Source organism: Chlamydotis macqueenii, chromosome 5 (assembly GCF_036417535.1).
Source record: "Chlamydotis macqueenii isolate bChlMac1 chromosome 5, bChlMac1.mat, whole genome shotgun sequence".
NCBI lineage: Eukaryota > Metazoa > Chordata > Aves > Otidiformes > Otididae > Chlamydotis > Chlamydotis macqueenii.
In genome coordinates this window covers 57,266,435-57,289,325 of record NC_141560.1, presented here as the reverse complement: position 1 = coordinate 57,289,325, position 22,891 = coordinate 57,266,435, and the positions used below count along the sequence as shown (strand labels likewise).

General features: G+C 41.5%; 1 protein-coding gene across 4 annotated transcripts in view; it reads right to left on the bottom strand.

Moving 5' to 3' along the window:
- Window positions 1-22,891, bottom strand: part of TUB (TUB bipartite transcription factor) — a 173,292-nt gene that overhangs the window by 73,296 nt on the left and 77,105 nt on the right. The window contains exon 1 of one of the 4 annotated variants that reach the window (XM_086747952.1): window positions 10,916-11,362. The exons of the other annotated variants lie outside the window; for them this stretch is intronic. Within the exon in view, the coding sequence (XP_086604078.1) occupies window positions 10,916-10,953 (38 nt within the window). The 5' untranslated portion in view covers window positions 10,954-11,362. Of the gene's footprint in view, window positions 1-10,915; window positions 11,363-22,891 lie in introns of those variants that run through there. 4 annotated transcript variants of the gene reach the window in all.

Genomic DNA, 22,891 nt, shown 5'->3' with positions numbered 1-22,891 from the left:
GCGTCACATTTGCTAACCTCCAGTCAACTGGTATCTCCTTCGTTAGCCAGGACTGCTGATAAATGATTCAAAGCAACTTGGTGAGCCGCATCTGCCCTCCTCTGTTCCCACATGCTGACAGAAGAACCTCTGCTTGAATCTGAAATCTACTTTAGAAAGACTTCTGATGACAGTTCCTGGATGGCAGCATAGACCTGAAATAATCAAATATTTATCGGCTTTATGATTATTAAAAGATTTAATTTAAGAAGAGCTGGAAGATTATAAGGAAATACTGCCATTAACTTACTGACAAATTTAATTCAACCCATATTATGCCCAGGCACTCTCCCAGCAGCACATACAATATTCTCTCCAAAATCAACACCAGTCATTTGACAGTGCACTGGACAGAGCACTGCGAATCAAATTTCCAGGTACAAACAACTCACACAAAAAGGGAATGAACCACAGAAACAAGCTGAATAGTTTCCTTAAGTATAGAGTATCATTAGAATACAGAAGTAGGTATTTTGTGATGTAAAAAGATGTCTTTTATTTCACAAAGTAAATAACTTACGAAATGATTAATAGTGAATCAATCATTGTTAGTTATAGACCTATTCTAATGAAGTTCAAATAAAAAATAGAGAAACAATATCATAGCCATTTTGCTGAAAAATTAGCAACAAGACAGAAGTCATCCCACGCAAAGTGAAAAGCAAAATCATACAGAACACTATATTTCTATTTACTGCTTATTGCAATAGGCAGTCATGTTTGGTACTGTTAATCCAAGTTCATAGTAAATGCAATATTATAAAGCTGGCTGTAAACTAAAGCCCTTTGGGCTGAATTTTCATCTCAATGCACGGAGAGTTACTTTGAGGACTCCTTGCACTGTCAACTGGGCATATTTACATTTTATCCTGCAATGCAGTGAAAACTTCTGTGCCTCTAATGTATCTAACGTTTTTCTTCAGAATAAGCTTTTGTAGACGAGATTGAGTTGTTCTTGCCAAAGAACACATAAAAACTGCAATGTGTTATATGCTGTTTGTCATTTTGACTAGGCAGCACAATAGTCATTCTCCTCCCTTGTCTCTCCACATTAAATATTTTCAACAGAAGTTTCAGATTTTCAAATAGGCTCATGGTTAGGAAATAATGTGAGCAGAGAATCAGAGTAACCCTGAGAACTCTTGAAAATCCAGCCACAGACTCTTTGAGGCTCCCTATGCAGCATTACATTCCATCCTTTGAGAGGCCTGTACAAGCCTAATGCTAAAATACAGCCATTCTGCATGTGTTCTTAAATCTTCTGCTTCAGAATCTTTGTATTTTAATGAAACACAACAATCAACTGAAAGTCCTGCAACTGGACAGTCCTGCAACTGGACAGTCATTTCCAATGGGCTCCTAGTTGCCTTTATCTCCTTCAGTTTTATGACTTATGGTACCGCTTCAATGAAATGATAGCTCTCAAAAATTATAATTTATGGTAAGAAAAATTAATTTTCTAAGCCCTAAAATATTTCATACCAAGTCTAGAGTTCATTGGTTTCTTTTGCCAGAAGTCTTTGTAAAAGAATACCAATTTATCAAATCCGAATCTTGTAAACTCAGTGACCTCCAGTTTCACAGGATAAAATTTCAGGGAGGTGGGGGGACAGGCCCAGTCCGGATCAACAAGAAACCTGAAAGTCCAGGCACACATCCAAGGTATTACAAATATCTTCCTAAGGAATACAATACACAGGACAGACTTGAACGCTTGAACTTGCATATCCCACTTTCCAGGCTATGCAAATGTAATTTCATATTTTTTCCAACTGAATAATCTGGAAATTATTCTGACACAGGGTGCATGGGATTGGGAAACTTTTTATCCTTTCAGTACTACTCAGAACAGCCTCTGTCTTGCAAAGCCTCAAGCATACAGCATTAAATGAATAAATAAAAGAAGGTGCCTGAGAATCAAAACAGGAAGGAAAAAGGATTGGAAGAAAGGAAGGAAGGAAGAAAGGGAGAACCTTTCATTCCATTTAAATTTCTCCTGTGCTGTTTTTTCTTGATCTTTAGAATCTGTGAGCAATAGTCAAGCCCCAAGGAAGCAATGAACCATTTTTCAAGCTACTTCAATAGTGCCAGAAAACTACACTATATCATTATTTGAAGTAGATAACATTTAAAAGGCATCTTCCAGGATGCCTCAAATTTCTAGCAACGTCATGATCTTTTTTCACTGATATGATGGCCCAGTTTCTCCAGGTTTTAATACAGCATTCCATAATTAATATATCTGATCTATCCACGAAGAATTATCCTAGTATTTTGAAAATCCAGAGCCTACATTAGGTTGCTCATAGGTGGCTAGTACTCTTAAGAGACAAAAATTAACATTCTCAGTTTATACCAAATAATTAATTTTAAATTAAAAGTTACATTCACATTGTGAACTGTGCTATGATAGATACCCAGCTAGTTGTAAACAAGCTAACACATATGCTGGAAACAATTTAACTATGGTAGTACCTAGCTCCTCACAGACTTAACTGCATTCCTCCTCAAAGGAGTAAATCACTTCTGCATTTTTAATGTTGTTGCGTGCCTTTCAATATCTGTGTCAGCTCATAAGTAGCTCGCCCAAGTGTCTCTCTGCTGCACTGCAGTATGCAGCATGGACATACCAGAGAGATCAAACACAGAAGTAAAGAATTTGACACCAAGCAAGGCTACAGAGTTCTCCTTGTCTCCATCACTGCATAGATTTAACAATGAGCAATGTGCAGAGACACCTGAGCTCTGCCTTAAAGAGAGGCAATAAAACAAAGCTAGTGTTATTCTAGGGCAAGCACAAAAACTTTCTCTAAAACCTTGGACCTCACTTTTTAAATCTGCAGCAAAAGCCACTGAAGTGATTTAAATTTCAGTAACCTGGAAGAAAGTTATCAAGGTCTGACTCACTGGTGTTTAGAGACATCTTTAATGTTATTTAACATAGCTCTACAGATGCAGTGTCCCAAAAGACATATTATTTAGCTGTATAACTAACCTAAAGTTTTAAGTAGGCACATAAGCGTTCATGCAATTCCTAGGTCTGCAAAAGATCGTTTAATGGAAAGTCACACTTCTGGCTTGAGTCTTGGGATGTGTATCTGCCAAAAGTTGTGGGATGCACTCCAAGGTACAGTATCTTAGTCTTTCAGTTGCCACTCAACCTGACCTGAGCAGTTAGTTTAAATCATTGACCAGACAAGTTACCCAGTGTTTAATTTCTACAATACATCCAACGATTTCCTCAAATTTTCAGAAGTAAGAATTGCAACATGATGCAATTTATTTTTTTTTATTACTGCAGACAAGTGAAAACGCTGCTGCAGTAGTATCAGTTAGCAAAAATCTGCTCTGGACATCAATTTTCTGTACTCTTCTTGCTGTGGCACAGGTACCATTAATAGAAATAGCTACCCTTTAACTTTACTCATTTTGCTTTCAAACTGATACAAAATTTGAAAGACAGACCTGCTTTGATCCCTTCCCTAAACCTGGATCAAATACTGACATATCTGTATTTCACTTGCAGATACAATTGCCAACTTAGTAGTAATTTGAAGTTAATCAAGAAATTTCTTCATCTTGTAATTTCTCACCTGCAGGTAGTTAGAATTGTGATTACAATTAAAATCACCATTAAAAACTTCATGCTGTGGTTTCATTACCTGAGTCAAATGGGTTATATTAATTAGGAATTATAATATTCACAGACTTGTGTTAACTTGCATCCCAATGGGAACCATGAGGTTTCCATTAAAATCTGCACTTCAAGACTTAATTTTGGTAAACATCAGAGAACTCAAGCTAAAACTCAACTTCACGAAAGAATGACTCAGGTATTTGTGTTGTCAGAGAGCAAGATAAGTATGTCACTCAGAAACAAAGTGCGCTCGCACATTCATATTAATGTATTATAGACCGCTTGCCATTATTGGCTCAGATAAAATATGAACTCAGAGAAGGTCGCGGAACCAATCCAATTCGCTTTTAAGTCAGCAGAAAGGCTCTTGTGGCACCTCTTTGCGACTGCTTCCTGCAAGCAACCACACAACTACATGTAAGGCAGAGAGGGTGGTATTAGACTCTACACCATCCCTACGTCCAGGTATAAGGACAGTAGTCTGACTGCACAGAATCAGCATCCAAGACCTGCAAAGTTCTTGTACTGGCAGAAGTTACTATCCTCTAGCTGTATAAGGCCCTACTGCATTTCCACAAAGGAAGTGTTTTAAATTGAGTCACTTTTTCCCTTTAAGGATAAATAATAGATAAATTTGTAAGCTCCCAACTTCCTAGCAATCCAAAAGTATGAAAGCTAATTCTGCTGTAAACACTGAAAGGGAAAGTAAAGATCTATTTTTGCTTCTTATTAACATAAAAGAAGAAAATGCAAATATATCTAGTAAATAATTTAATTAGAGCAAACTGAGCATTTAGAGACCTTCCTAAATCTCACAAAGTTACACAATGTAGACATAAATGAAACTTATTCAGTAGATGATGCACAATACATCCACATTTACTGAACAAGTATAAAGTAAAAAAAAGCTAGGTTACTATCAAGTATTAGATAAAACAAGCTGGTGTAAAACAGCTTTGTCAGGAAAAAAATATTGTTTCATCTTTCATCACATGTACTCATCCTGTTTGAAAATAATTACTCCAATCTTTCCACCTTCTCCCATAGTTACCTTTGCAAGCTCTATACACCCTTCTCTGGGAGCACATTTCCTTACCTAGTTAAGTCACTGTCCCCTTCCTATTTTCTTAAGGACAGGATAGTCAAAAGAAGCCAATGATCACATTTCTAACAAAAATGAAAGCAACAGGAAGTATGCCAACAATCACCCCGATCTTTTTGCTTGTATTTTGTGCCCTTTTGTACCTGTCTTCTAAACTGAAAATTCTTCAGACTGAAGACTGACTTGCTGTATACCTGTGTACTATTAGCATTATACAAACAATAACAGAGCCCAGAGAGGTGTTATATTCTCAGCTGAGAGCCCTCATAACTTGCTGGTATTGTCCTGACACTACGTCAAGATAAAAGAGATCACAAAATTACGAGAGAACAGTTCTTCAGTTCCCCATCAGCATCCCTTTGCATGAGACAGAGAAGGGCATCTCCTAATCCCAGTTACTGGCTTTCATATACTGCAGTAACAAAAGCTTCAGCAATAAGCAAGATATAAAATAAACACTGATTTTAACATCCACATTTAAAGCAATAATCTTTGAATAATCTGCAGCAAATACTGAAATTAATTCTTGATAATCTGAAAAAAAAATTCTGCTTAAAAAAACTGCAAACAGTAATAACTACTTAAGTAATCCAATGAGAAGTTGGGATGTATTTATTCAAAAGTTACCAATAATAAAATACAAATCAAAGAGCAAACATTTACACAGAGGGCTGCCATAAAGCTGGCAAGTCAGAATCCTATTTTCATGAATAATCTCAAATCGGGAAAGAGAGAAGAAAGATTAAAAAAAAGAGGCAAGGAGAGTAAGAGGTAGGGACAAATGGCAAAAAGAAATCTGTTAATAAAGAGAGCAGAAAAGCATGAATTAGAAAATAAGTCATTAGTATGAGGGGGAAGAGGAATGAGGAGGAAGTGTGAAAAGAATCCAGCTCTCTAGAATGGCATTTTTTGGTTACTAATAAAAAGTGCCACCTTCCCGAAAAGTTGTTGCTTGCATGTCTAAATAGATGCCGCTTTAAGGAAAGTCCAAAAGCCCTCCGGCACAAAAGTCCAACTGAGGGAGCTGCAAGAACCACCATAACATTTCATATCCACTTTCCAGCTGTGATCCAAATCTGGCACAGATGGCTTGTAAATGACTGTCACTGCCAGGAACCTGCAAATGATTGTTGCTACCAGAAACCCACTGGCCTATTAGGAAATGAGTTTTAGTATCAGTCTGGATGTTGATACTGCAGAGGTGGTTGAGGGTCACAATACTGCAGGATGGCGCAGCTGCTTCTCTGTCGTACGGCCCAAAGTGCACCTAGCAAAGCCCCTTTAGCCCCTTACTTAAACCCACATTTGGCACACTGGAAAGCACAGGATGACTATATTTCGCTCCCAGCTCTGCTGATGATCTCCCTTGAGCCTTGTCCCATTTCCATTTAAGCCAATTCCCTGCAACTTCCACAGGTCTATTTCCCTCACTGGTAAAACTGAAGTGATGATACTTTATTTTCCTCGCCTCTCTTTTCTGCCTGGTTGATTTAAGCTATCAGCTTCAGGGTAGCAATTGCCTCTGACAATGTGCTTGTACAGCTCCCAAACACTGATGCTGGGCAGAGCAGGACTTTGATCTCAGCTGGAGTCTCCATGAGCTACAGCAGTAACACCCTGTATAAAAGCACAGACCTCCATCAAGGGAGAGTTCTAACTTAAACGTTTTAAAAACGACTAGGCTAATTTTATATATCACAATGGCCTGAGTCAAGACAGCCTAATTTAGAGCAGAGGAGATACATGCTCTTTGTACCCTTTTCTTTAGGAAAAACTGCACACTCAAATTACCAATGCCATTCCCCACAGCAGGCAGCTCAGAGCATGCATGCCTGCACTGTGATGCACTCGGTCACAATCTGCACCTTGCAGTGGGGTACTCTACCTGCACTACTGCCTTCAAAATGTCGAGGCTTAAAGGTAGATAATACCCCCATATCTGAAATAAATGTATAGACAAATGTGTGGGGCACCCTTGGTCTTCAAGCCTGTTCCTGTTCCAGGACTTGTTTACACATCACACTTTCAGAAATCTTATCTGCTCTAATTGCCGTGATTCGTGAATTTACAACGCAGCTGTGCTCCACAGTCTTCATCCAACTGTAATCCTTCACTTTGCAAATAAATAACTAGTGACTGTTTATAGCTGTACTATGCACAGCCTTAAAACTTCAAAGCAAATTGATAAAAGCTACAAAAAATTGAGTATAATAAAAAAGCCACAAATAAAATAATGTCTATTATTACCATCATCATGTACATATCAAGACGTATTATGCCACTGGAAATGCAGGCTGTGTATTCTGTTTTAGACAGCACCCTCCACGCGAAATGCCAGACCCCCCGCGGCATAATTCACAGGTTCCCCTTGGGCTACGCCAGGTTTACGTGCAGAACCGAGTCCCAGTAGACTTACACAGACCTTTCGCCGAGAACTCTGGAGACCTGGGACAAATTTATTCTTATGTGGACTGTACTTTTCAGCTGACAACATTTATATATTTCTCATTAAACAGATTAGATGGTTTTGTAAATGCTGCTTTTTAAGTTACAGTATTAAGATTTATTGTTAAAGAAGTAAGTGAAAATATAAGAACAAATTACAATAATAAGGTCTAGGGCCTTACTGTAACAGAGTGTACTGATATTTTAATCTTAGCTATCAACAGTTTCATTTAACTATAGTTATGTAGTATGAAGAATGTGCTCGCTTATTCAAGACACACCAGCATAAAATAAAAATGAATATGTTAATTTCAGAAATTCTATAAATTAAAAATGAGTTCAGGAAAAAGATATGAAGCAGAAACATATTTTTTTTTCACAAAAAAAAAAAAAGAACTCCTGTGAATCTGTAATGATTCCTAGATATTTCTGCTTTGAATTTTCTACTGGAAATTCCTAAAGGATACCAAAGGAAAACACTACTGTGCTTGAGAATGTAATTCCTAAAGAAGGTAAATCTTACTCTTACCTGCCATCAGGAACCACCCTTGGGACTGGGAGCAGCTACTGCAACTGATTTTTCACTTGAGTCTAAACTATTTTGATCCTTTATAATAAAAGATGGAAACATTAAAAATTAGTTTAATTTAAAAAAGAATTCCTAGCTCATTGTACCTGATATGCAGTTTCATAGAAGTAAGTGCTTAATCATGTTTGACTTTCTACCTAAAAAATAGTTTCATGAAAATATTTACTTTTTAAAAATTGTATTTAATAACATTAGCAAACTTGAATCTCTTCATCCTATGACTATTAGTGTTTCAAAAGCAGAATACATAAGAGAAGAAAAAATATTAAGGGAAAAATGCTGAAATTGCATACTCACAAATAATAAAAATCTTTTATCCACCTCACATGAAAAAGCTAGCACTGAAACTGAAAGAACTGCCTACTGTCTTTTGTTAACCAACCCAAAATGTTACCAGCATCTTAAAAGTCAAAGTATAATCTGTTTTTTGAGTTTGGGGCATGCAGGTGGATTGCTTAATGAGTTGTGCACAATTCCCTCTGGCTCACTTGTAAGAAAAAATAAGACTTTTTACTAAAGAAAATAATACTTCTCTGCTTAAATTAATTCAGGTATATAGCTGCATGTACATTAAATTGCTAGAAGGAACAATGTAGGTTTAGGAGTCATGCTACCACTTTAAAGTCTGTGCCAAAGCTGAAACAGTTTTGCCAAGCTCAGAGAAGGGCTTGCAGCATTTTCTAGCACACTTACATCAGCGAGGCTCAGGCTATGCCCCATACATCTTTACAGACTTCAGCATGACCAACGGCCTGTGCTCTGTCCCTCACACTAGCAGCAGTGCCATTGTTGGCTGTCACATGCCACCCAGCCCAGAAAGAACGCGGGGAACTGGCCTCCAAGCTTTGGAAGTCAGCAACCATTGAACTTACTACAGTAAATGGGAATCTGAAGCAATGGAGCAGAGAAGTGTGGAGCATTCTGCTCCCAGAGAGATGATGACCTATTCCAACGGGTGCAGATCAGAACTCTCCCTCTCCTGTCTATTTCACTCCTATAAACTGGTACTTTGACCTAATTTACTAATAAAGTGTTTTCATGTGTAATCTCAGTCACATATGCATTCAGAAACTATTGTTTCTCAGTTAAGGACATATAGGGGATCCTGGAGGATGCTTCCAACGAGCAAGTTCAGTGAAATTTCCAATGATAATTCCTGAAGAGGTAGACTCTCTCTGTAGACTGAAAAATAAGTCAACTTCTTGAGAGAACTTCTTGTTAGAAGCCTAAACAAAGACACTTCAGAGCAGAAGTGTAGTTTGTTTGCCTTTTGGTTTGGGGCGGTCCTCCGCACTTTCTGGCCATAAACAGATGGTTAACATTTAAGAATAGTATTGCATTAGAAAAGATATGAGTATCATCAGTTCTGTTTTTCTCTGAATATCCACTGCTTTGTCTCCCTTTGCTTCTCTGAACTGCACTGAGCAGAAACAGAAGAGATGTTTCATTTCCTTCTTCAAGCCCACTGCTACAAAACCTCTCAGCAAACTTTCGGCATTGGCCTCTGCAGAGCCTTGTGTACAGTGAGAGAAGAGAGAAACAGTTACTCTGCAGCTGGGAAGAGCCATGAACAGCTGTTCTAGTATTTTTGCCTTCATTTCGTGGCTTCAAATTGCAACAGAACGCATCCGCTAGTCATTTTTGAAGCCTTATTGCCTTATGTCTTTTTAAAACACATGATTGGAAAGAGCTATTGGACACACTGGCAATAAGGCACACTGTGATCAGTTTTCTTTCTTTCTGATTCTTCTCTTGATTAGAACTATCATGTGCACAGATTAAAACAGCAGACTTCCACTTGTGCCTCCAATGTTTTATTTTTTTCACATTATTAAGGATTTATTTCTGTTTACGCGGCACTCATTGTAGCATATGGTCGCTACAAATACTGTCATTTAGAATGGGGCAAACTACAACTGACCTATTCAAAGAGCTGTCTTTGTTTTAAAATGCACTCTGTAAATATTTTTAATTACATTATTCTACTAAAAATGGGTTATGTTACTGCATCTACCTTGTTTTATTTACAACCAAATGAATGAAACAAACACGCTTTGCTGTTTTACCTAGAATGCCTTTTTTAAACGCCCGTGATTTCTTTCTGTAATAATTCAGTTGAATGAAAACTGAAGCCCACCACGCTACCGTCACTCTAAAGAGCAGGTTCAGAAGTGGATCTATTATTGCGCCGCAGCACAGCGCATCCCGCCCGGACCGAAACTCCCCCCGCCTCGCTCTCTCCTCGCACCGCCAATGCAGAAACAAACCGCTATCGTACTGGTCAGCCAAGGCCCCTGCTCCAAACCCGGGTGCTCGGGGCGGGCATTGGAAGGGCACCGCCGAGCCCACAACACCCGAGCCGAGCCCAGCCCAGCCCAGCGCTGCAGGGCGGCGGAGGGCGGAGCGGCCCCTCCGCAGGGCAAGCGCAGCTCCGCGGGGCCCCGGGGCCGACTCCCGACTCCCGCCGCCCGCTGACGCACGGGGCTCTTGGGCAGCAAGCGCCGCGCGGCGGCTCCCGTAGCTCATGGCAACGGCGGAGCCAATGGCGGCCGTCCGCCGGGCGCTGCCATGGCGATTCCGCTCCCCGCCATGGCGGCACCGCCGGCCGCGGCCGCTTCGCGAAGAAGCGGCGGCCGTGCCCCGCGCGCTGCCCGCCCCGTCGTCCCCCGCCCCGCTCTCGCCGGCACCCAGCGGAATGGGCAGCGAGCGCCCACCGGGTCCCCGCGGCCGAGGGGTGGCCCTGTGGCGGAGACAGGGAGGAGAGCTCTCCCGCTAACGGAGCTGTCCGTCCGCCGCGGGCCTGACAGCTCTCCCCAGAGACCAGCCCCTGAACTTCGCGGAGAGGGACCGGCCCGAAGTTGGGAGGCGGCACCGGGGCCCCCCTCCGGCAGCGCCTGCCAGCCGCAGGCACGGCACCCGCCACCTTCCCGCCGCGCCCCGGGCAGGGTCCGGCCGCCCCAGCCCCGCCAGCCAAGGCGCGAGTTCCGGCGGCGACCCCCCGAGGCCTGCCGAGGGGCAGCGGCTCTAGCCATGGACCAGCCCTGGTCCCTCCGGCAGCGCCCGCACCGCTCTACTCGCTGCCCCCGGCGAGGGTCCCCGCTACCTGTAAGGGATCCAGTCCGCCTGGTGCCTTGAAGTCATCTCTCCCTGGCGACGCTGCCCGGAGCAGAGGAGGGCGACGCGGCCGCTGCTGCCCGAGTCGGAACCCGCCACGGCGCGGGCAGCATCCTTCGACGGGGGCGGACGGCGCGCCGGTTATCCCGGCAGCGGCCGCAGAAACATCCCCCCGGGGAGGACTCCCAGCGGCGGGCCGGGCTGCATGGGGAGAGGGGCGGCCGAGGGCAGCAGGAGGCGTCTCCCAGCCCTCCCTCTCTGACTGGAGCGGTAGCTGAGTCGAGCACTGGCGCGGGGGAGGGGGGGCGGAGGAAGGGCCAGCGGCGGGCAAGGGAAGCTAGGGCAGCAGAGCTGCGTCCCCACTGCCGCTACCCGCCCGCCCCCCCGTTACCGCCGCCGCGCTGAGGCATCGCCCGGGCGAGGCAGGCCTCGCCGGGCCCGCCCCTGCCCCGTCAGCCGCGCTGCCACTGACTGACGGCCGGCGTCCGCCCCGCCACTGGGCATGTGCGGGATGTCGCGGCCGGCCAGGGCAAGGGCTGGGCTTGGCTCGGGTGGCGCCGACGCGCGACGGCCAAGGGCTGCGCCGGGCCCAGGGGCGGGTAACGGCCGGACAGCCCTCACAATGACTGAAGGCGGGGGGGGGAGTCATGCGAGAAGAGCTCAGCCTGCTGTTACGCTCTTCTCAGTCCAGCCCTACTGGCAAAATCTATAAATTTCAGTAACTCGACCCAAAATGGCTGAGGAGCCAGGGCCTGAAGTCTGGTAGGAAAAGCTTAACGTGGCCCTTAAGAGAAAATTTCTGTTTTCTGTTTGCCGACACCAGATTGGTGCTTCACAGTAAGGCAGACCTGCTGGGACGTGGTGGTGGCAGCCCACCTCTGCTGGCCCTGGAGCGGCCGCAATGCATAATGTTCCACATCAACCCTGGGGAAGCCATGGCGGAAGGTGAAGGCTAGCTGGGAGCAGAGCGCAGTCACGGCTCCCTGAGGAGCCCAGCTTTTGCTACACAACTCTCTTACAGGCCACCATCTGCTCATACCAGCGAGACCAGCTCCGCTCCAGCTCTGCAGGCACAGAAGTTAAGCCCATTTACGCTATTGACCATGTAAATACCTCCTCCTGCCGCTTATCAGTGTCAGACTATACACTTACAGAAACAGTTCCTGACTTCATGGAAAAAAAAATGATCTGAAGAAATTAGTGAAATTAATTAGTGAAAGATAAGGATTAATGAAAAATATAATCTCTATTTGCTTTAAATACTGGCAGTCTGGCCCCTAATATCTCTGAAGTTTTGATGTAGGCAACAGTTGTACTGAGTATGGAGGAGAGGTTTAAAGAAAAGACTGTTATGAGTTAGCTGAAGTCACCTTTTCGCACAGAACAGCATTGTGGAATAAACCATCAAAGAGTTAAGTGGCACCGACTGCACCCTGGAAAGGCTAAAATGGGGAGGGGCACATAAGTGAAAAAGAGGAGAAGCTCTGACCTGCTAAGCCAGCCCCCAAGTTGCAGCACTTGCCTTCTGCTTGATGGTGTGAACTCATGTGGAAGAAGGGTACAGTACAGGCTATTCTGCAAGATATTGCAGAATTAGAAGGAAGGTTGAATGATTAAGACTGGGGAAAGGTGCACATCTGAACAGCGTGAAAAAAAATGTTCACCTGAGAAAACAGAGATAGAGAGTTTAGAAGTAAGTGTCTAGAAATAGTAGAGAAGAACAGTAGAAAAAGAAGTTTCATTCTCCTGGTTTTACAGCATAAAAACCAAGGAGACAGTTAAATCATTCTTAAAAATAGATCAAAGGAGATTCTTTTTCACACAACGTAACTGTATGGTAGAGTTCACTACCAAAGAACATAGCTGGGGCCAGGAAGCCAGCAAGAGTCAACAGAAAATGGCATGCTTAACAGATCACAGAAATGTTACCGTATTGTTCACTGCCATGAATTTTTGAGAGGCTATTTTGTTTTAAAGCCAGAAACTGGAATTTAAACATTTTTCAGAAGTCAAAATGAGTTCTACCTTTAAGAAAGAGTTCTCTCTCATCCATGTGCTGCTTTCTTGACCAGCATCAGGCACTGGACTTGACAGACCTCTGTTCCAGTCGGGTACAATCTGGAACTGTGAAACAAAGGGCTTCACCACCACCTGGCAGTGTTACTAGAGTGAGGAGGCAGCTGCAGGAGAGAGATCCCATCTCCCGGTACTAAGCTGCATGCTTTTTAAGCATGCCCATTTACTGAGGCTTCTGTAGAAAAGAAGACGTGAAAGACAAAAACTGGAAGAGTTTCATGTCTTCAAAGTCAAAAGCTCTCAAGCCTGATGATTAGAATATCTATTTTCAAAAAGCCGTAAGTGTAAAGTCTGACAGATGAGCTAATGCACATACATCAAAAAGATCCCTCTGAACCTTTGAGTGATATGAAGTGTGGAAGTGCTTCACTGTCATTTAAACAGCCCAAGACCATGCTTGTGTTAACAAAGACAAAGCATATAGGGTTATTAGATGTTCAAAATGGGAGACTGTCAGGGTGTCCTTGAAGATGGGGGTGCACAGAGCATAATGTTCATCTCGGGAGAGCTGACACGGAGGAGAAGAAAGATCAGCAAAATTGTATGGAGAGAAGGGAAAAACAATTCTCTGATATTTTATCTGCTTTTGTAGGCTTTACTTATGCCCCCAACCTCTTCTTCATCCTGCCCCACCCTGATTCTCCTTCATCCATTTATCATCTTGGGTCACTTGCTTTTATACTGTGTCACCCTCCAGCTTTGGTTCTTTCTCACTGGCAATGCTCTGCCCTCACTTCTGAAGGGGGTGAGCTGAGCAGAAAGGTGAAGACTAGCCCTCCGCAGCTGGCAGCGTTAAGAGCAGGGTTAGTGCACATCTCTAACTCTGAGCAAGGTCCTGACTCACCAGTCTCCTATGATGTCACTCTGCTTTGTCTACATGGCACACAGAGATAACTGAGTAACAGTGCAAGACTTAAAGATAATTCCTTGCTAGTGTAACAAGCCTCAAGATTGCCCTTGAGGTGCAGATCCAGTCACTGACATTTCTAATAATTTTCAACAGCTCAGGGAAGATTTGGCTTTTGCAGGTGCCAGTTTCCCCAGGTGCTACTAGAACAAAAACTAGGAAAAAATACCAGCGTGTGGCATGCAATGATGCTTCGTAGGTGTTCTCTGTAAAGAGAATTGTACTTCTCAAAAGCCATAAGCATGTCATTAGTTTTGGTTACCGGCCTGGTGGGCAAGGTAGTCTTTTAGAAAAACAGTGCTTTAAAGGTTCAGTGACAGATATATGACAGAGATGGAAAACAGCAATGTAGATACAAACCTAGCTCCTCCACTGCCAAACATGTCTGAGTACCATCTTCCTCTGTGCACAGTGTGCTACCTTTCCAATTATTACTATTTTGTCCTCTATGTAAAAAAACTGTCCCACTAATACATTTTTTGATGGAGATGATGAATAATACAACACAACTATATCTAACAGTTGAAAACGCCTGCATTTGCAACTGAAAGCCTTCTGGCAACCTGGGTAGAGGAAGACATCAAAGCAGGAGGACTCCGTTGAAAGGGAGCTGGGAGAACCTAAGCAGGCAGTAAAATAAGAAACTCATGTAACCTCTTCCTAAATCAGCAGATTAATATCTTTTAAAAGTCTAATTTTCCCATGATGGGAAAATTAATTTATTGTAATTTAAGCCATGAAAAAAAAATCAAGTAGTAAATGTATATACTGATCTGGAAAAGTGCTCAGAGTATCTTTTATAGAGAGTTTTTAATCTATGTATATTCCTATTGTTCCTCTTTCTAGAGCCACTGGTGCTTCTGTACTTGTGAGCACGGCACTGTTCAGAGCTTGTGTGCTACAAGGTAGAAAAGTCTGCATGTTGTGTGGCTTAGAAGGTTTCCTACACCTCATAGCTGCTATAGTAGGCTATAGTAGGCTTGGCATATGTATTAAATTAGATTCCTGTCTCATTTGCCTTTTTTAGCTGACCTGAAAGAAGGTTGATTTTAGGAAAAGGAAAAGTGTAGTAATGAACACCATAGATTTTCTTATTTGTGGACCCATCCTGGTTTTATGCTGTGGTATAACATGTGTCCTAACTCACAGTTCCTAACCCATTCATAAGACATCTGAGAGACTAATTTGATCTTTACTTTTCAGATCTTTTAAAAGGGCAAAAGCTGACTGTTTGTTGTCTCTGGATCAGCTCAAGCATAGTGCATAAAACACTTCTGTCCATCATTTTAAATCTTATAATAGCACAAACAGGGCAGATTTGGCCTAAATATGTAAGTATTCTGGGTTTTCATTTATTGACCTGGACATTTCTAATTTTAAGCTCCAAATGACAAGGAATAGGGATGTGTTTGTGCTGGCATAACTACAGAAGTGGTTGTGTTTAGATTTTTCCATACCAGGATATCTAAAATCAAGCTATCACATTTGAAGTAAGACCATGCCAAATAAAACTTATCTGTGTTTATTACAAACCTAGAGTTCCTAACAAAGTTCATGAACTTTTCTGTATAAAGCTCAGATCAGTTGTGAGCGTATCTAGGATATTTTGTTTGTTTGTTTGAAAATCAAACTATGCAACTGACTAGGACCAGATGCAAAAGCTGATGTTTTGTATAATGAGCTGAAATTCAGCAAGTTCAGTGGATTTTTTCCCAAGTTCTAGAATGTGTTGAAACAAATGCAGAATAATCTCCAGAGATGACAGTAAGGGGGTTAAAACTTTCACAGATCAAAACAAAGAAAGTGCTCACAAAAGGTGAATAAAATCACAGTCCTGAGCGGTAATTTTAGCCATAAACACTTTGGTAATACATTAAATGATAGAGATAATTCTGCTCATTGTTGTGGGCTTTGGATCAGACTTATGCCAAATTCACTGTCCCTGTGCTTTAAACAGAAAGAAGGCCAGATTAAATCTTGTTTCCTTAGTAAGAAAAAAAAAGGCTTTTTTTTTTATATCCCAATTTCAACTGTAACAAGAATATTTTGTGGTAAAGGTGAACAATTTGGAGGTGAAACTCTGGGAAGGAGGCAAATTGGTGTATGAAAGATTTATTGCAGCCCTTTACATGGTTGATCCTCTCCATCTCTCCATGAAAGCTCACTTTTCCTTACTGTATTTCATCTATTCTCATTCCAATATGTACCTTTCTGTTTCTTTATTGTGAGGCTGTGAAGCATAAATACCAATCAGTAACACACTGAAATAAAATCTATTCTGCAATAACAGAATGGAGTTCCCTCACCACTCAGAGTGATTTTTCACTTTAGTCCCTTCAGTTTGAACTTGCCTAGCTCCACTGAGATCATGTCTAATACCAGATTTTTTATAATTAATATCAAGCTGACACCTACACCAACATATTCCTGTAAAATAAGTAAGTATGAGAAAATGTTAGCTTTTGAGGAATGAAAGTTGTTAAGCTCACTCTGCCAGCACTGGAACTCAAACCTGGTACACCACTGTCCTGGTATTTGCCTCTGGTTTTTAGCTCAGTCTGATAACAGATCCTATAACAACACTTAGCATCTCTCTCAAAATCTTGCACTGGATATAGCCAATGCTCTGATTCGCCACTCTAACTAATAAACCCTGTTACTAAGGTGAAAACAAAGTCTCTTGCACAGAGACTAGGCTAGCCTATATGACTGCTGTCCCTTAAGTCACTGAAACGTAAGAAACTAGTATAATCATAATCAGAGCTCCTGTCATCTTTGGAATTGCTGTCCCACTGAATGCTCATCTAATTCCAATGGGACTGCTAGAAGTGGATTCTGCTGCATATTCCCTTCAGACTTCCCTTTTTACTGCTCTCTAACATTATTCCTACATCCTCATACCTAAAATGATTGTTCATGAAGGATGAATTTTCCTATGATAGTGCTTAAATACAAAATTGGACAATGCTATCCCATTTCAGCACACCATTTCAGCACACTATTTCAAAAGCTTTTGCTTTTACAGGTTTCTTTTCCCTTTGAAGGTTATTATTAAACCAAATTTTACACAGTAATTTTGCTCTCATCTCTTGCACTGATGCTTTTTGAACTTTTCTGAACCATTCACACTATTTACCTGTCACTCAAGGCAGCTAGAATACCAAATAAAAAAGCTGTATTTTCAAAAAGACTCCCCCATCCAAAGTACATGTTTCTCTCCTATAAGACAGGTCCAAATCCATAGCAAACCATATGCCAGTTTACTGCTCATGAAAATTATAAGTTACTTTTTTTTTGTTTTGTTTTCCCTTCTAAAAATCAAGGGTAGTTTTCAGTTCCAAGTCCTCCTTTTTTTTTTTTTTTTCTTTCTTCATGGAATCACAGGATGAATGGCAGTGGAAGGCATCTCTGGAGATGACTCTGACTAGAGCCACAGCAACTACAGCAGATTTCTCAGAGCTGTGTTCATGCAAGTTTTGGTTATCTCCAAGAATGGAGACTTCGCAACTTCTCGGGGTAGCCTGTGCTGCTATTTGACCAGCCTTACAGTTAAAAGGTGGTGTCTTATGTCTAAGTGGAATTTCTTGTATGTAAATTTGTGCCCGATACTCATTTTGTTCCTCTGAGGTAAAATGCATCATTTTGCACTCAGCCAGCAAGAGGAGAACATTGCATATGTCCTCATGGCAAGTCCAGAGAGCCCTGAGGTGTCCTTTCAGAACAAAAGCAAGATCTTGCAACTCAGACTAAGGGAGCCATGCTGAAATTCTCAGGAGCTGTTAGCAAACAGTAGCATGTCTTAGCCTGCTGAAAGGATAAACTTCAAACTGTTTCTTCATATTAAATAATCTTTCCTTTGCAGCATGTTGAGTAGGCAACTGTACTTAATACTGCAACAACTCAGGATTAATCTGAAGCTAAGTACATCCTTCATAATTGTTCTGTAGAAGCATGCATAGGCATTACTTCCAGTGAATGTAAAGCAAAAAAAAATCCATTGAAATTATAGAGCTAAAACTGTCTACCCCAGCTGAGGATATAGTTTTAAATGTTCATGCTTAGCTGTTGGGGAGCAAAACAAAAAAAAAAAACAACAAAATCCTGTCTAATCTCAGAAATGTTTCCAACTCACAGATGTTTCAAATTCAGACGTGACTTATCTGGCCTTGGAAAGCTGTTAACTTCACCTGACAATGAGCCAGAAAATGGAAATGCTCCCAGCAGAACATGTAAGTAGAACCAGCAGTGCTTTGCCATAGGTGTTCGTTTGGAACGTAATGATAATGACCTTGTCATTTAATACACTCTAGATTTCTTCTTCCATCAAACATGATTATTCAAAGAAGTCAGTTTATTTAACAAAAAAAAAAAAAGACACAGGTTTTGAAAGAATTAATGTTCCATTACACTTCAGCACAGAGTTTCAATCAAATTAAAATGAGGTTGAGTTCACTGTACAAGGAAAAAATATTTGAATGGGGTTTTTTGAGTCAAAGCAGCTAGAAAAATAGGAAACTAGCTTTAGAATAGCTGAGCATTTTTATAGCTAGAAAACATTCTACAGTCTTCAAAGTCTTCTGAAGATATTTAAGATTAAATAGTATCAAGTTACTTTCATTTGCTTACTTTAAAATGGTCTAGCTAGTAAAACTTTTCAAAAGGAGCAGGAATAAGTATTTAAATTATTGTTTTTCCAATAGAATGGGTTAAATGTATTTGAGGTTCTTTTCCAATAGAATGGGTTAAATATATTTGAGGTTGCAATGGAAACGCCTAACTTTCCTTCAGAATTTGTGTACCTTATTAGCTTGACTTACTGCAGTCTGCACTTCTGACCAATATATGACACTGTTTGTAATATGACTGGTTTACATCATTTTTGTCATGTAATAAAATGCAACATTCACATTAGAGATTATAAACTGGATTATTTAGTTTGAGCTAGATTATTTAGTTTGCCTGCAGGTATGTAGAAAGTCTCTGGATAAGCTAGGAATTGATCAGTTGATCTTCACCAAAACATCCATTTACAGTGCATACAAATTATATTCTGGATATCACCTGCCAAGCACTTTCTGAGTCTGCTGTATTTGCCAGTACAAGGACAGGATGAAAGTGCATTGCTTACTCAGTGTTTCCCTGAATTACAATCTAATGCAACTGGTAATAATTTCAAATATAGAGATACACTAAATTAGCTTAAACATCTGGCTAAGAATTTCTTTTTGCAAGAGCTATTAAAGTTACTGATTTCACTACACCATTTTGACACTTTACCTCAATAAATGACTGAAGCTGTGGCCAAATAGTTTCACATAAGCTAAATGTGGAACACTGTTCAGTAACCTGGTCCAGCCTTAAGAGATCTTTTTTTTGTTACGTTTTAGCATATTCTTATAAAATATTTTTCACCTGGGTCGTGGCAATCCCAGGCACAAATACAAGCTGGGCGGAGAATGGATTGAGAGCAGCCCTGAGGAGAGGGACTTGGGAGTGCTGGTGAACAAGAAGCTCAATGTGAGCCGGCAATATGCCCTTGCAGCCCAGAAGGCCAACCGCATCCTGGGCTGCATCAAGAGGAGTGTGGCCAGCAGGTCGAGGGAGGTGATTCTCCCCCTCTACTCTGCCCTGGTGAGACCCCACCTGGAGTACTGCATCCAGTTCTGGAGCCCCCAACATAAGAAGGACATGGACCAGTTGGAAGGCCACGAAGATGATCGGATGGCTGGAGCACCTCTCCTATGAGGACAGGCTGAGAGAGTTGGGGCTGTTCAGCCTGGAGAAGAGGAGGCTCCGGGGAGACCTTATAGTGGTCTTCCAGTACCGCAAGGGGGCCTACAGGAAAGATGGGGTGAGACTCTTCAGTAGGGCCTGTTGTGATAGGACGAGGGCTAATGGTTTTAAAATAGAGGGAGGTAGACTTAGATTAGATATTAGGAAAAAATTTTTTACAATGAGGGTTGTAGAGCACTGGAACAGGTTGCCCAGAGACGTGGTGGATGCCCCATCCCTGGAAACGTTCAAGGCCAGGTTGGATGAGGCTCTGAGCAACCTGATCTAGTTGGAGATGTCCCTGGTCCTTGCAGGGGGGTTGGACTAGATGATCTTTGAAGGTCCCTTCCTACCCTAACCATTCTATGATTTTATGATTCTATTTTAGTTCACTGTTTACCAGACTCTCAGCGATTTGCCTCTCAGAATTTAACAGATGCTTGCTGGGCAGCTCCCACCTTCCACTAGAGAATGCCAGGGCAGTTTCTTTTTGACTAGTGAAGAGGTAGCTCCTCATGTAGGCACCTGGGCACTCCCTGCCTACAGCCTGGGAGTCTCCATGGGTTCATCATGTGCAGCCCAGTACCCACCTCCAGCACACCAACTCTTCACGCCCACCTGTGGTGTAGCCATCCTATATCCACTTGCAGAGGTCCCTCAGGCACTCCAGGTGGTCCTATCTGCTGCACATTTAACAGCCTCTCTGAAAGGTAGCACCTGAAGGGTCTGGCACCACACAGATGAGGTCCTGCCACCTCAGAAGGAAGGGTACATGTATCCAATCCTGAATTATTAACAATTCTTCTGTAAGAACTGTATCAGCTGCATCTGGCAGACCATGAGCACATTTTCCTCATTAACTTCATCAGTGGTTCCAGCAGAGTCCCCACACCAGCAAGTACAAATCAAAGCAGTTTTTGTTATTTTTCTGTAAAAATGTTGGAAGAGCTATTGTTTGCAAAATATATTTCCTGGCAGCCACACAGGAAGATAAGCTTTTAAAATTTTCCTTCTAGATGTAAAAAGAATTTAAGCACCAATTAATTACTAAGCAAATCATATACTCATACCTCCAAAAAGCACTGTAAAGAAAACACGAAGGATCATTAAAAGACTTCCACTTAAAAAAAAAAATTAATTTCTTAAAATAGTTTTCTTGGAAGGCAGAAGATAAAGTAAAGCAACATTTCTCATGTAATTTGGGAATAAGAATTAAAAACAGGAAAATAAATCAAATAGCAAAACTGAGTTTACATCTCTGTAGTAAATATTGTATAGAAATTATGTGGATACAAAATTCTCTGAGCCTATGCAGATTTTCTTACAGGGAGATGACTGTATGAAATCTGTCTTCTTTTTCTTCATTTTGCATTGCATAAACCAATCTTTTTTGGCCTTTTGGACACTTTTCAGACAACATCTAATTTCTCCTGAATTACTGTAGGTAATATATATATCTGGATGTTCTTCTCTCTAATATCCAATGCAGAGATTGCTACTTTGACTCCTTGGGATTTCTTCACACCTTATCAATGACAGTTCCATGCTTTTCTAAGCCAAATCTGCTGCACGTTCCTTGCATTGATACTACATTTTCCTCACTATCCTTCCAGTTGTGTGGTCAGCTGGCTTCACGTCCCTGGTTCAATTCATGTGCCAAACAGAATTTTTCAGGTCTGCATCGTAACATTGGTAACCACATCCTTCAACCTCCCTCAGGAGCAGCATGTTATAAAGCCAAACTGAGTGAGTGCAGGGATAATTCCAGATTCACCCAAAATGTATTATTTATGACTAAATCAAAAGGAGATTGTGAGATCAATGCAATATTCCTTCAGTGAATGTGCAGGTACCGTACATGCTATGGAGAATGTGAAGCCAGAGAGATGATCTACATTGGTAAAAGATGTGATGCATTCACTTTAAAAAAAAAAAAAAAGTGGAAGCTTAGTCATGGGTCTGGATTTAGTGAGATGTCTGGGGAGAGGAAAAAAAAGTAAAAGGCATGAGACAATTCAGGATGTCAGTCTGTTACTGCCTTGCTGCTGGTACCACCCATCATGCCCATTCCTGCCTGAATTATGTGGCAGTGTCTTAGTTTACTTTTCTTCCTTTCACAGCTCTGCTCCTTTTCTTGAGTTTAAAGAATTTATTAAGATTCTTCAGGAAAGATCAAGGTTCAGTTCTTGAGGAAGGGATTTTTACTGTCTCTGCAGTATTGCACCACCTGCCCCTGGACAGCATAGTTAATCTCTGAGGGTCAGCATGCTTTGACTGGAAGATAAGCAAGAAGGAAACCTGATATAGGGGAGAAATAAAGAGCTGTGGGGAAGGAAGTATTTTAAAAATGGGAGTAGAGATTAGAATAAAAATACCAGATTTTCTGCATTTACTAGAAGTCTGTTCCAAAACTACTGATGACCCTTCTCCCAGAGAATATTAGTATGTTTAGATATGTTGTATAGTTGTATCATATACATACATGTTGTATCTCTAGCAACCATAATGAAGCAATTGTGCATGCTGGATATTTGGCATAGAGTTTTTGCTGCTGTACCTGCTGTGTGACTCTGCTCCCTCTCATGGAGTCCTAACCATAACAACTCCCTTGAGAATCCACTCTGCAAAAAGCACTGCCTCTTCCTCAGGAACTGCTGAATCAGTGCTATATTGTACTGTAGTATCAGAGAGATGTATTGAGACACACTGACTCAAAGACCTACAGAAATTCCCTTCTGTGCCTCTCAGCATGTTTTCCAATTTAACTCTCAAGCAGACCCAGTTAACAGTAAGACCTTTCCTTTATACGGAAATGTCAAAGTTAAACCGACACTCATTGAAGGAAATTAAGTCAGGGAGAAACAGAAAAAACACAACCAATCCAGAAAATATTGAAAAAGTTCCCTAAGGGGTAATAGGTAAATTGATGTGGAAAAGGAGAAAACAACAGACAGAGGGAAAAAAATATAAACCCAGAGAATGGGAGACTCAGGTCTAGAAGACAGAGTTGGAGTTAATAGACTAAATGCAGTCAGAGGAACTACACACAAAAGGTCCATATATCAGCGGGCTGGGAAAAAAAAAACCCCAAAGTTCTACAAGAATGAAAAGCCTCCAAAAATACCACATATTGTGATAGGATATTGGAGTAAGCCAGTCAATTGGAAAAGAGTCACAAATTAAATACACAAAAGTATGCAGCACCTGAAG